The sequence below is a fragment of the Periplaneta americana genome, chromosome 3 (assembly GCF_040183065.1).
Source record: "Periplaneta americana isolate PAMFEO1 chromosome 3, P.americana_PAMFEO1_priV1, whole genome shotgun sequence".
Taxonomy (NCBI): Eukaryota; Metazoa; Arthropoda; class Insecta; order Blattodea; family Blattidae; genus Periplaneta; species Periplaneta americana.
This window is the reverse complement of record NC_091119.1, coordinates 59,550,414-59,565,043: the sequence shown is the minus strand read 5'-3', so window position 1 is coordinate 59,565,043 and position 14,630 is coordinate 59,550,414. Positions and strand designations below refer to the sequence as shown.

At 36.0% G+C, this 14,630-nt stretch overlaps 1 protein-coding gene across 6 annotated transcripts in view; it reads right to left on the bottom strand.

Moving 5' to 3' along the window:
- The window catches only part of pds5 (cohesin associated factor B pds5), a 121,227-nt gene extending 110,797 nt beyond the window's left edge, over positions 1–10,430 (bottom strand). For 5 of the 6 annotated variants that reach the window (XM_069820579.1, XM_069820575.1, XM_069820578.1 and 2 more), the window contains exons 1-3: positions 10,240–10,377; positions 9,931–10,051; positions 9,541–9,741 (exon numbers count right to left, since the gene is read on the bottom strand). In XM_069820579.1, coding sequence (XP_069676680.1) covers positions 9,541–9,741; positions 9,931–10,014 — 285 coding nt within the window. In that variant the 5' untranslated portion in view covers positions 10,015–10,051; positions 10,240–10,377. Of the gene's footprint in view, positions 1–9,540; positions 9,742–9,930; positions 10,052–10,239 lie in introns of all 6 variants that reach the window. The other variant, XM_069820576.1, reaches the window with a different exon arrangement.
- Between the last annotated feature and the right edge of the window lie 4,200 nt (positions 10,431–14,630).

Genomic DNA, 14,630 nt, shown 5'->3' with positions numbered 1-14,630 from the left:
TGAGATGAAGGTGATAATGCTGGTGAAATGATTCCAGGGTCCAGCACCGAAAGTTACCCAGCATTTGCTCATATTGGGTTGAGGGAAACTCCCGGAAAAAACCTCAACTAGGTAGCTTGCCCTGACCGGAAATCGAACCCGGGCCACCTGGTTTCGCGGCCAGACACGCTAACCGTTACTCCACAGGTGTGGACCTCTTCTAGAATGTCTTTCATTTTGGAATTTACCATTGCATTGTTCGAAAGTTTAGGATACCCAAGAAGTAATTTCATAAGTGTGCTATCAGGTTGTCTGTAGTTGTCATAAAGAATCACATCTTTTTCGTCAAAGTGGCTGATGCACACACAGCTGATGAAGAGGCAGAAGTCCAATCTTTTCGAAATATTGCACGGATCCATTCTTGTCTTCTATTTTCATCTTTGATGAATGAAAATGTTATGATATGCATGCCTGATTTTAATGTTCTATCGTAGAGTTCAATTTGCATTCAGGAGCACATCATCATCTGGGCATCTAAAATCTAAATAATTAAACTTTAATGATACAAATAATGATAATGAATCGGAATAGACCTCCAAAAGCCATGCTTCAATACCGTCTCCAAAGGAAGAGATCTTTAGACTGTCCAAAAAAAGGTGGACCGAGAATGACTCACTGAGATCGAAACGGGCCTTGGCCTTTTGTTTGGATAATGACGACGATTATGATACAAATATGTACATGTAAGATGAAATGTCAAAATTTTTAGGTTGGGTAAGTTAAATAAATATAAAAAACTATTATAATAATTCTACATCTTGATTACACGACTTTTAACACTGTTATCACTTTGGAATATGTATGATAAGACTTTCTTGTGTTAAATTCTAATGTACCTTGTTTACATGTTTCGACCTATTATGAATACAACACAAGCACAAGAACACAAAAAATACATCACTGACATACGAAAACAAAACACACACAAGATTGCAACCTCATTCAAGAAATTAAATTACAACATCGCACACAGAACAAATAACACTCTACAAAAACATCTCAACACACAAACAAACAAATACAACCACACAGGAGTATACAAACTCAAATGTAACACTTGCAACAACTTCTACATAGGACAGACAGGCAGATCATTTCAAACACGTTACAAAGAACACATCACAACCATAACAAAATTACAAAACACCTCCACATATGCAGAACATATCACAAATGCTAATCATACCTACAGAGACATCAACACAGATATGGAAATACTACATATTCAACCAAAGAGCCAGAAACTAAACACACTAGAACAATATGAAATATACAGACACACAAAAAACACCCCAATTCTCAACACACAACTCAATTTCAGAACACACACACTCTTTGACTCCACTTTACACCACACGAACACACCCTCACAGGAAACAAAACAAGAGTTGCCAAGACCAGCAATGACCAGTTTTGAAGATATAGGTCGAAACATGTAAACAAGGTACGTTAGAATTTAACACAAGAAAGTCTTATCATATATATTCCGAAATAATAATTCTTATCGTTATATTTTTTCCTTAGTACAGTAAAAAAACACAAGCAGCTGTTAAAAACAATATCCACCCTCAAAAGAACTAAATGTAAATTGAAATTTCACTACAATCTTCGATCATTCTCCTGCATTTGACTTTAATCTCCAGCTCGGAGTCTGACTCAGTCCTATGCCAACATTGCCAATTCTAACAACAGCATGGCTTGTTAATTTATATGGCTATGACATATATATTTGTTAGCACAAGGATATTACAAATGTTAGTAACCAGCATACTATGCAATTTGAAAAATACAAGCTAGTAAAATAAGAATTCCAGGACCAGGAGGTCTCTGGCAAGATATTAATTTATCCACAAACCCCTAAAGGTCCAATCTTGAGCAGGAATTGGATGCATCAGCATGTGGTGGATAACCAGGGACCTGTACTGGGGGAAATGTGTGATGATGCTCGACCCAGTCAGACCTGTCTCTGAATGTCAAATAGATACTGCGAACCAACTCCCCAACCCAAGGAGTTATGCGTTTCTGTGTTGTTAGGGTACATGGCACATGGGAGATGTGTTGTGAACAGAGCATCCAAGAAACAAGACGATCTCAGAGTATTTAGCCTTGCACTGGTAAAGGGGGACTATTTAAATTCCCCATACTCGTGGGACTAAAAAGCGGACACTAGTATGGAAATTTGATAACACAATCGCAAGGGAAAAAATGGAACTCTCTGCAAAATCCACAGTTAATTCCCGATTTACCACGAAAATCGTCTGTAGCTGCATTTAGATTAGCAACAGGCCATGATTGTTTGGCCAAACACCTGCATAGAATTGGAATATATCAGTCCCCTAACTGCCCATTGTGCAACTCAAACCAAGAAATGGATTCGGAACACCTCAAAATCTGTGCTTCAGTGGCTGGCCATGATAATATCTTTGAAAAATATTGGAGTGCAAGAGGTCAAATGACTTTATTGTCAAACGCCTGGCATTAGAAAACAACAGTAGTATGGAAAAATTGATAGAACTGAAACTGCTCAAAAAGCCACTTCAGCAGACTTGGCAATATAAATTTCCTCTAAGCAGACTGTTGAGTCTTTGGGTCCAGGCGTTGAGAAGACAAGATTGCAGTCCAAAAGGATCTCAGGAGCACAAAGAAAAAACTCCTCAGAAAGAGAAAAATGAGAGAGGGCACTTGGACGATTGGAAAATTGCACAAAAAAACCTTACCAGAAAGAAAAGAAGTAGCAGGACCCAGTGATGGATCTAAAAGGCCACACTTGGATTCAAGTATACTCTTACTTCTGTAAAACAACGTTCAAAGAGCAGATTGTGTCTTATAAGGATGTTGTTACAGGAATCAAGATAATGGTATGTATCACTCTGCCCTTCAGCATGGACTCAATCCACCTAACACAGATTAATATGCTTCTTAGCAGTAGCCATTACTTACTACTACTGCTATGAAACATATTAACCTGTATTAGGTGGATTGAGTCTTGTACCTTTCATCAGACAAAGGAATCTGAAGGACTTAGGATTTTTATTTCTTCAAGGAGAAAAACTTAAAATGTCTAAGGAAGTCAAGTACTTAGGGATGATCTCTGACTGGAATCAACATTTAAACAAAATAATAAAACCAGCAAATACAATTTTTGAAATTATCAGATATACTTATGGAAAATATGAAGATTAAGAACTGATATGAATCACTGAATTTATACCAGGATAATCAGACTATCTATAATTTATGGAGCTACGGTTTGGTGGAAAAAGGTCCTTCAAAACAACTCCAAAATTAAGCTATGCACAATTCAAAAAACAGTCTGCATGGCAATAACGGGAGACATGAAAACGACTCCCACTGCAGCCATGAAAGTACTCTTAAACTTGACTACTAGATATAACATAATGGAGGAAATGAGAATGGCTCCCCACAGATTCCAACACTCTAAGCAAATGAAAATCTCAGATCTAGAATCAGGTCTATTGAAATATTATGGCAGATGACATACCAAATATGGAATCAGACCATATTAATCCTTTTCGACATGATTCTGAACTTTGGAAAAACAAACTCCAAAATTTCTTGAAAAGTTTTTGATGTGGTATACAGACGGATCAGAGATGGATTCGTGAATTGGATCATGAGTTCACGACATTAGATCAGGATGAGCTTTAGTTTCTCCTTGGGTAAATATGCAACTGTCTTCTGAATAGAAATATATGCGATTATTCAATGTGTTCATGAAAATATAAAGAAGACTTATTTTGGGAAGCAGATCCTAATATTTTTTTATTGTCAGGCTGCTCTTATGGCTATCAGACGCCATACCGTTACTTCAAGACTGGTTCTTAATTGTATCAATATACTCTCAAACCTGGCAGAACAGAATGAGGTCAAACTCATCTAGGTATCAGGGCACTGTGGTATTGAGGGCAATGAAAAATCTCACGAACTTGCAAGACAAGGAGCAGCTACAAAATATATTGAATCAGAGCTGGCTCTCGAAATACTCAGGTGCTCTATTAGAGAGACAATTAAAAAGTGGTCCAAAACTCAACACCATAAAATCTGGACAAAGACGTCAGTAAACAATTCATTATCAGACGATGTAACAAAAGAGCTGAACTTTATCTTTTGAAATGAGAAATGATTAACAGACTATTTAAAAGTATTGGCAAAGTGGGGATTTGCAATGTCAAGAAATGAGAATGTAGGCTTTCACGGCCGGCGTCGATAGGATGGGTATTTTTCAGGCTAGAGGGCCGTGGTCTGTCGGTGATACAACCAAACGTTTCGTCCACTACTCCGGTGGACATCTTCAGTGGTGTGGTACACGTAGGTGGAGAGATCTGCTGTGTGTATCAAGAACTGGTACTGAGACTGGTAGCACGTCGATATTTAAAGTGTGGGACGGTTGTGGCTTGTCGTCATCGCGGTCCACACCAGTGGCTTCAGTGTTCTGACTGTTTGTCATTGTGTCTAATGTCTAATGTCCTTGTATTGTCTAGTGTCCTTTCTCCAACAATTAGACACTATGACAAACAATCAGAACACCGAAGCCACTGGTGCAGACTGGGGCGACGACAAGCCACAACCGTTCTACACCTTAAATATCAACGTGCTACCAGTCTCAGTACCAGTTCTTGATACACACAACAGATCTCTCTGTGCACGTGTACCATGCCACTGAAGATGTCCACCGGAGTAGTGGACGAAACATTTGGTTGTATCACCAACAGACCACGGCCCTCTAGCCTGAAAAATACCCATCCTATCAAGAAATGAGGTTAGGTTGCTTGTCCAGGAATATATAAAAGCTAATGTTTTGATAGGTAAAGTGCCTTTCAAAACTGGATTGCCAGGTTCATATTGGGTCAGAGTATTTTATCATCACCAAAAGTTAAGCTTGAAAAATGAAAGCTTTGAAAAAATCCATAAGAAATGCAACAAAAAATCAATTCATTATTTATTCATTTTATGATTCACTAGAAAATGAAATGAAAATGTTAGAGTTAACTGGTAAGCCGAAACACATTTTCAATTCAGATGCTGTGATCCAACATAAATAAAACTGATAATCTGGCATTGGGCAAAAAGCATACAAAACTACTGAAAATAGCCCACGTGAAAATACTACAGTTCTCGGATGTGTGTGTGTCTGCTAATGGTGCTGTATTTCTTCCTTTAATAATAATCTGTGTATTTTATGGTCGGCCTGGAAAGGTGAAAATGATAACAAAGATACTTTTTATGGATGCAGAGCTAATTGCTGGATGATAACACCAAATGTTCATGTTTATTTGATATTTGAAGAAGTTTGCAGAGACAATATAAAAACAGTGTCCAATTCTTTTAACATCTGATAGCCATTCAACACATTTTGATCTTGAAACTGTAAAATTTGCAAGAGAAGAAAATATTTCTGTGATCATTACTTCCCCACACAACAGATATTATCGCTGCACTATCCTGAGTAATGACCGGCGAGGCTTTGATATTTATAAGTCATTGTTTGTCGCTTCTGATTGTGGTTCTTTCAGTCCCACCGCTCCAATCATATTCTACAAAAAACTGTTGCCGCCAATGGCAATCTAGGATTGAATTTTGACGTGTACATATCAAGTCCATGTGGAGTAAGAACCAAGGTTGCCATTTTTAATAACAAATGTTTCGTTCAGTTTAGTAAAGCATTTCAAGTGCAAGTTGTAAGTTGGTGTTAATATTTAAGATGTGGAGGCCGTGGGAAGGCAATGATGAAGTTGAAAGTAATGTAAATGTGTATGCTCCTTCAACTAGTAGAAGTAAGACAATTACAGGTAGCAAATGTATAAAAAGTCTCAGAAAATAATTTGTAATGTGTATGCCTAAGTCAAAAGCAATAAATTGGGCAAGGAACCGATTACAGAGACCGCAAAAACTGTTGGATTAAGGAGGCAAGCCATAAGCAGAGTTGTAGAAAGAGGTCCTAAAACACCCAAAAAATGTAAAAATAAAAAACAGAAATTTGAAAAAGCTGATAACTTCACCTGCGATCTGATTCGTCAAATGGTGTATGATTTTTTTAAAAATGGACAGTCGGCAACAGTTAGTGAAATATTCATTGAACTTCAACACACATATGAATTCCCCTACAAAGAAACAACACTGAGAGAATTATTGAAAAAGTTAGGATTCAGGTTCTGAGTTCTTAACAAAAGACGCGTGATAATGGAGTCATCGAGAATAGTAACGTGGAGGTACAAATATTTGAACACACTTCGTTCTAAAAGATTGGCAGGCCATAAAATTATATTTTTGGACGAGGCATGGTATGACACCCATGATGTCCCCAAAAGAGGCTGGGATGATGGGAGTTGCTCATGTGCCTTCAGTGCCCCTGTATCTCGCGGGAAACGAATAATGGTTTTGCATGCAGGTAGTAGTGATGGCTGGGTTCCAAATTGTTTGTTCCTTTCAGCTAGAAATATAGGTGATTCCAAAGCAGATTCATATGATGAAATGAATTCTGAAATTTTCGAGGACTGGTTTACAACCAAGTTAATGAAGAATCTTCCAACAAGCCCTCCATGTATAATTGTAACGGATAACGCTGCTTATCATTCCAGGCTACAGTTTAGGCTGCCAAATAGATCCACAAGAAAGGATGATATTATTAGCTTCTTGGTGCACTACAAGTATGTGATCCATTCCCCATTATATATGTATTGCTTGAAGTTATAAAAGAAGCTAATATCAGTAGAAAGTTTATCATTGACAAAATTGCAAGAGATTTCGGCCATGAGAGTTTGTGGTGGCCCCCCCCCCCATACCACTGTAATTTAAATGCTATTGAACTTAGACCTATTTGGGCATGCGTAAAACATGAAGTTCGAAAACGAAATGTGACTCCATCACGTAGTGACAGTGTATGCAGAACTATACGAGAATGTGTTGAACTTATAAATTCGGAATTGTGAACAAAGTGTGTTAACAGAACAAGAGAAATAGAACGCCAATATATTGTTCGCGACTCTGAAAACGACAGAGACTAGTTCATTATAAGCGTAGATGACAGTGACAGTGAAGGAAGCAGTTCAGATGAGAGCTAGGATGTCAGGTAATTAATAACTGTAATTTACATATTTATTTAATTAATGTAGTTAGATAGCATGAAAGTATTATTATTATTATTATTATTATTAGTTATAAAGTAGTTGTGTTTCTCGTTTGTATGTGCTGCAGTTTGAAAAAGACGCGACAACATCGCTTTAGAACAGTATGCAATCGACAGGTCTGTTATTGTTGTTAACCTTTTCTTTGATCTGCCGGTCGTTACTCTGGCTAGTGCGGCGATAATACAGTACACTGCAATTGTTAGAGAAATCCTGTATTAAGCCTTTGAAAAAAAATATGTGATGCTGCTCTTGCCAAAAGGAACTGGAAAAATTCACGATGGTTTACTAAAAGTGAGTTTGTTGATATATTACGCAGTACTGGCATGAATGCATTAACCCAGAGAATGTCCAAGCTGAATTTACTTCTATTAGAATTTTTCCTTTGGAGAGAACAAAATATCCCACATCAAGATTCGATCCTGAGCAGTTAAAGCATTATGATGAACATAAAGAGAATAGAAGAGGCCAATGGAACAAGTGAAAATTCAGTGAACAACGAAGAGTCTGAAGAAGCATCTACCTCTGAACTTCCAAACGTTTAGCCTATAAAATGAGCACTTCTTCTAGAACTTCAATGGTTCAACTTATGCTGCCTTTTCCTCAAAGTGTTCAAGTTTCCAAAGTTTAACCCCCTACCCTATCTCCAAAATCAAAATTTGAGACCCTTTTACTTGATAAAATTAAACGAACAGAAAACACCAAAAATTTAATGACAATTATATCCGATGGCTCAAGTCATCACCTCAAATGAGTGGACCAAGAGTGATTATGAAACAAAAGAAAAAGCAGCTAAAGATAAAGGGCATACATAAGAAGATGAAAGAAAAAAACAAAAAGAAAAGACAAGTTGGGGTAAAACAAGGCAAGCATAAAAATGTAAATCCTGAAAGTAGTCATGAAAATGAAGATAATGCTGCAATCATTACTGAATCTGATGATTCATTGCGAGACTTTGATCCAGTTGAACTGCCCAATGATACATTTGCAGATATGCAAGCTGTGAATGATCTAAAGCAGAGAGACTTTTTACTTGCTCAATTTAAGGCTAGTACAAGAAAGCAACTTCATATCAGTGTGTTGTCACAATTCTGCAAAAACTTTTTAGTTAAGAGAATCTGAAGTTTTAGGCTGTAAATCTGAAAGAAATAAACTTAAAAAAAAAAAAAAAAAGAGACCAAAATGTTTCGGTGATTCATATTCATGACATAAGTGACACATTACCAGTGCTTATTTGGTAAAAATTTACAATAATCATTACTTACTTATGGCTTTTAAGGACCCTGGAGGTTCATTGCCACCCTCACATAAGTTAAGTCTGCCATCGGTCCCTATCCTATGCAAGATTAATCCAGTCTCTACCATCATATTCCATTTTCCTCAAATCCATTTTAATATTATCCTCCCATCTACGTCTGGGCCTCCCCAAAAGCTTTTTTTCCCTTTGGCCTCCCAACTAACACTCTAGGTACATTTCTGGATTCGTCCATACGTGCTACATACCCTGCCCATTTCAAACGTCTGGATTTAATGTTCCTAATTATGTCAGATGACAAAAGCTTGCCAACCGAATAATAGAAGTAATTTCCCATAATTATTTTGCGTTTAATTTCCTTTCAAGGGTCATTTTATTTGTTACTGTTCCTCCAAGATATTTAAATTTTATATAAGGACGATAAATAAATATTTATAATTTGTTGTAGTTTAAATCCTTTATTAATAGTGAACTTTTTTACGGTGTACTACTGGTACAATTATCTATTTGGTTATGTATGCGCCCTGGATCTCTAATGAGGGAAAATGGCCTGGTCAATGCTTACTACATGACTGAGGAAAAATGATCTGGCCAATACTTACTACATGACTATCAAGAAATCATTTACACACAAAAACAGAAAATAATTATGACTGTAATGTACATTTCTGATATGACTGAATATAGTTTAAGTAGTTTAGGCTTACGAGCACACGCTTCAGTGGTTGTAATTCGTTATTAGAATATGATTGAAGAAACCGGAAATGTTCTCAAAAATAAACCTCACAGACTGTTGGAAACTCAATATGTCAGTCATTCGACCACATAACATCTTACGCAAGTAATGAAAGTATATCAGTATAATTTATTTATCTGATGTACTCACTTTCAGTAACAAAACAAGCGGTAAGCAATTTGAATCTATTCTAAAAAAACTATAAAACTTATTCAAGGAAAATTAATTCTTTACATCAAGTTACAACACGTATGGCAGTACACAAAATTCACATCTGAAAGCAATAAATTGAAATAGCTATTTAAATTAATAGAAATATTACTATGTATGTAAGATGTGATGCACAGTCCACAATTTCAACATACCTTAACCTGTTCTGGATCCTTGTAAGGGGCTTCTGGTGCGTAAACTCTTAAAACGTCCGCAATGCAACACGCAATTAAGAGTTGGACGTCTCTACTCTGGTGCATTAGGAAATGATCTTCGGCAAGATGTAATGCTAATGGAATATACTGTTGATACATTCCTTCATCCTGTCCCATTGCTTGAAGAGTATGAGCTAAAGTCTATGAAGAAGACAGTTATGTTTGCATTAGTACTTTTATGTGTAAATGTAAATAATTCGCCAACAAATGCTCAAATATCTATTTATTAACAATTTCATGAATGAGTGCAAGTTACTGACATTATCCAATAAAATTAAATGCAAATTACAAGGCATATACGGATATTATTAAACATTAAAATTAGTTAACCTTAAGTCGACGTATGAGCTCGTCTGGCCCCAAGTCATCTGTTACAGGACGACAACCTTGTGGGTAAACAATATCGTGAGGCATGGTGATGACAGCTAAGTTTTAGATGATCATTTACAACCTGAAATACATTTTTCAGTAAATTTAACGACATACTACAATAAATACTATTCAGCACTATTTGTGGCTTTTTCAATACAAAGACCCAAATAACAGGACGATCGTGTTATTATACTCTTAACTGGGTCACTTCATTGTAGCTAGGAATAAATACTGAACATAAGTACAATAAATATAGAAGTTAAATACCTTAGCAAAACCCGATGCATTCCAACCATCATATAAATAACAAATAATCTCACCGCAAATGCAATATTAGACCTCTGCTGATAGTAAACGCTGGTGTGTCGCCACCGGAAATTAATCACACACACCGATTCCACTAGGATTCATTGTTCACCAAATATTATTTCTAACATAAGAATACACATGAAATTGATGTAACATGGAAACTACTTTACTCATACACAATAAAAAAAAATTATTACAAAGCCATGTCAAACAAGGACGCGCAACACCATAACCATCAAAACTGCGGGAAACTGCTTCCCGGTTAGCCACGGAACGCGAAAATCAGGGGCACCAACTAAACAGTGACGCTATAGACCTCTAGATATGCACATTGTCATTATTGGTCATGACCCATTTTTACTCTATTCAGTACAGTCAGTATACTCAATACACTGGTTCCGCAGTTCTGCTGAGACATATTCATATCTTGTAATGAGTATTAAGCAATGCAAACAGAAATAGACTGAGCATCTTTGTGATCTTTTGAGTACTATCCCATATTGTGATCAGGAGTAGTACGTAAATTAATTTTAATTTATACCGGAACTATTTTAAATGTAAACATAATCAATTATGTACAAATTATGTTCAATTATAATTTCACAAAATTCATTTGATAGTGTTTTATTGAAAAAATGAATTTACTCATATTATTGCTGCTCGTTCGCGTAGGCCCTAACCACTTGTATGCCCACACGCATGTAAATTTGTATATTAGCGCATTTTTTTCTCATTGCTATGTTTGCCACATTTGACAACCGATATGTGAAATATATAAAATAATACATTAAAATACGTGAGCAAAGTTCAAAGAAAAGATTGTTAATCATTCTATGCGCCGCCATTTTAGGTCTGCGTTTTAATACACTCGAGTACGAAGTAATAAAAATATCTGGTTAATAAAAATATATTGTATGCGAATGTTTACGCTTTCAGTATCTGCAAAAGTATACGTTTTCCCTAATATCACTCTTCTCTATGAAGTAAACATAAATGACTAACGTGTATATGACGTCACTGATAATTTTTGATAAAACCTCAACGGTCATATGATCCGTGGGTCCTTTGAGCTTAATATTTTTATAGTGATCACTACTCACGATTTGTGTTACTGTTTAGTATCTGATTACTATTATGCTTTGCTGGACACAGACATGATCACAAAATTAAAATAAAGGATGTTATTTTTATAAAACTACAACTTCAAAATTACCTGCCAAAAGTTTTCTGAACTTTTACGTATCTATGTAATGGTACATCGTCATGTAATAAAAATTCTTATTTAAAAAGTGATAAGGGATGTGAGGAAATCCTCATGCTTGCGAGTAACATCTACAGCACTTAGTTTACCGGCCCTGGAAGTGGAGGAATAGTGGAAACTGATTAGATTCATTCGATGACGTCATAACTTATGCAACAATGACTGCAGAAAAGATTCACATTTATAAAAGAAATCCTTTTAAGAAATAAGATTCGACGTGTCGAGCGTTTTTCTTAATTGTTTCTGCCCATTCATTTCATTTTCTTTTATTTATTTTATTTTTTTATTTGTCTGTTTATTTAATTTCTGTCTTAGTTTTCTCTTAACATTTCTCCTTGCTCTCGAGCCACTATTGGCTCGCTGGCCGCGTAACCCAGTATTTTACTATTCCATGAGCTTGCAGATGCATCTGACAGACGTGACATTTTCTGCACTCTTAGCCGCTAATGACTGACTCTCCGTCTCTTTCTACTTCCACTTTCATTAATTCTCAGTTCAATGATCATCGACGTCCACAGTGAGAATAGAATCGAAACGCAGTTCCTTTCGTTAGCCACGGTTCCTTTGTAGTGACGTAATAACAAACATGCTTCGCGGCATAAAAGACGACAAAAACTACCTTCACTTGTTGCTCAAGGCTCACTGCAAAGCGACCCCAATTGAGCTATAACCAACCCTGCACTGAAGTTGTTATACTCTCTCTCCCTGCCTGTGACTAACATGTTAATTGTTATTCTCTATTTAACGTCCCTTTTCAATTACAGATAGTCCACCTCTCTGGAATAATGGTTAGTATGTCTGACCATGAAATGAGTGGGACCAGGTTAAATCCTGGTCGAGGTATTTTCCGGGAGCAAGTGCATGAAAGTTTCATGTTCAAAAATTTGTCTGCTATTTCCCGCCCATGCTGAATTTCGACACTAAATATCACTACAGCTGAAAGTGTCATTACTTACAAATGGCTTTTAAGGAACCCGAAGGTTCATTGCCACCCTCACATAAGCCTGCCATCAGTCCCTATCTTGTGCAAGATTAATCCACTCTCTATCATCATATCCCATCTCCCTCAAATCAATTTTAATATTATCCTCCCTTCTACGTTTCGGCCTCCCCAAAGGTCTTTTTCCCTCCGGCCTCCCAACTAACACTCTATATGCATTTCTGGATTCGCCCATACATGCTACATGCCCTGTACATCTTAAATGTCTGGATTTAATGTTTCTAATTATGTCAGGTGAAGAATACAATGTGTGAAGTTCTGCGTTGTGTAACTTTCTCCATTCTCCTGTAACTTTATCCCTCTTAGCACCAAATATTTTCCTAAGAACCTTATTCTCAAAACCCTTAATCTCTGTTCCTCTCTCAAAGTAAGAGTCCAAGTTTCACAACCATACAGAACAACGGTAATATAACTGTTTTATAAATTCTAACTTTCAAATTTTTTGACAGCAGACTAGATGACAAAAGCTTCTCAACCGAATAATAACAGGCATTTCCCATATTTATTGTGTGTTTAATTTTCTCCCGAATGTCATTTATATTTGTTACTGTTGCTCCAAGATATTTGAATTTTTCCACCTCTTCGAAGGATAAATCTTCAATTTCTATATTTCCATTTCGTACAATATTCTGGTCACGAGACATAATCATATACTTAATCTTTTAGGGATTTGCTTTCAAACCTATCACTTTACTTGCTTCAAGTAAAATTTTCGTGTTTTCCCTAATCATTTGTGGATTTTCTCCTAATATATTCGCGTCATCTGCATAGACAAGAAACTGAGAAGGTGTCATTAAATAAAGTATTTTTTCTTGTACTGCTACCAATGCCACCACCACCATTACTTTTTCTACTTACGCCTAACTGAAAACTTTTGCCACACCGAAATAATGAAAATTTATATGATTTTATGATCTTACCAAACCATAAAGCAGAAAAGAGTAACACTTTTAAGGTAGGTACCAATACCAACAGTTACTTTTCGGATTAGTTGTGAAAGGTATACAATAAAATCCTTCTTGCCAATTTCTTTTCTTGGGCCTAATCGTCAATTTTACAACAGATACACAGAGAATACTATATACAACTTTTTCTCTTGGGATTTTGGTGTTAACTATCTACATGTTTAACAGAAATAATCTGACTGAAAAACTGTGTTCAGCTAACTTCATCCATTGTAGGTACATCCAAATCAAGCAATGTTATTAAAAAAAAAAAAAAAAAACTCGAGTTTAATTTGTCAACTACTTGCTTCAGCTAATTACACTACTAGGCAAATACGAAATCCGAAACGAGTACTGGTATTCACTTATAGGCTTTTCATACAAAAATGTATTCATAAAAATACTAGGCCTATTACAGAATTGTACCACTATGAAAAAATTCCTTTTTGGTAACAGAACAGATGTTCACTTCACATAATAATTCAAACAGAGATTAATCAAGTACCTGTACAGTGCAACTGAGGCTGGACAACTACATTTCTCCAGCTGTCACATATACAGTAAGACTAGGAATTAGGAAGTCCACAAATCGAACTCATGCTTCAAATTATATTTTCTATTTACTGTGAAGTGATTTTAAATTTCAATGAGCAATCAAACTGCTTAAAAATGTGATACTATGCAAAATTTAAATAAATTTGGAATCTCTACATAAAAATGGTCCAAAAACAGTGGTTACATTTTGGATGTAAAAATCATGTAATCTAGTGTATATCTTAAGAGATGAAAAAATATACAGCCTACTAATATATTTACTTACTTACTTATGACTTTTAAGGAACCTGGAGGTTCATTGCCACCCTCAATAAGCCCGCCATCGGTCCCTATCCTGAGCAAGATTAATCCATACTAAATGACTACTAATTTTGATGGTGAAATTTTAGCTATTCTTTGAAGCTTATAAAATCTCAGGTATCGAATTCATAAATCTGAGAAGGCTTGATACTATTCAGATTCAAAACCAACTTCCTTGTTATTACATCTCATGTAATAGCAAAAGACTTCAGTTAATGTCTTAAAATTTTATGACAACTGACCAAATTAAATGAACTACTAATACTTCAGTGGATTTTTTAGTAGGTTA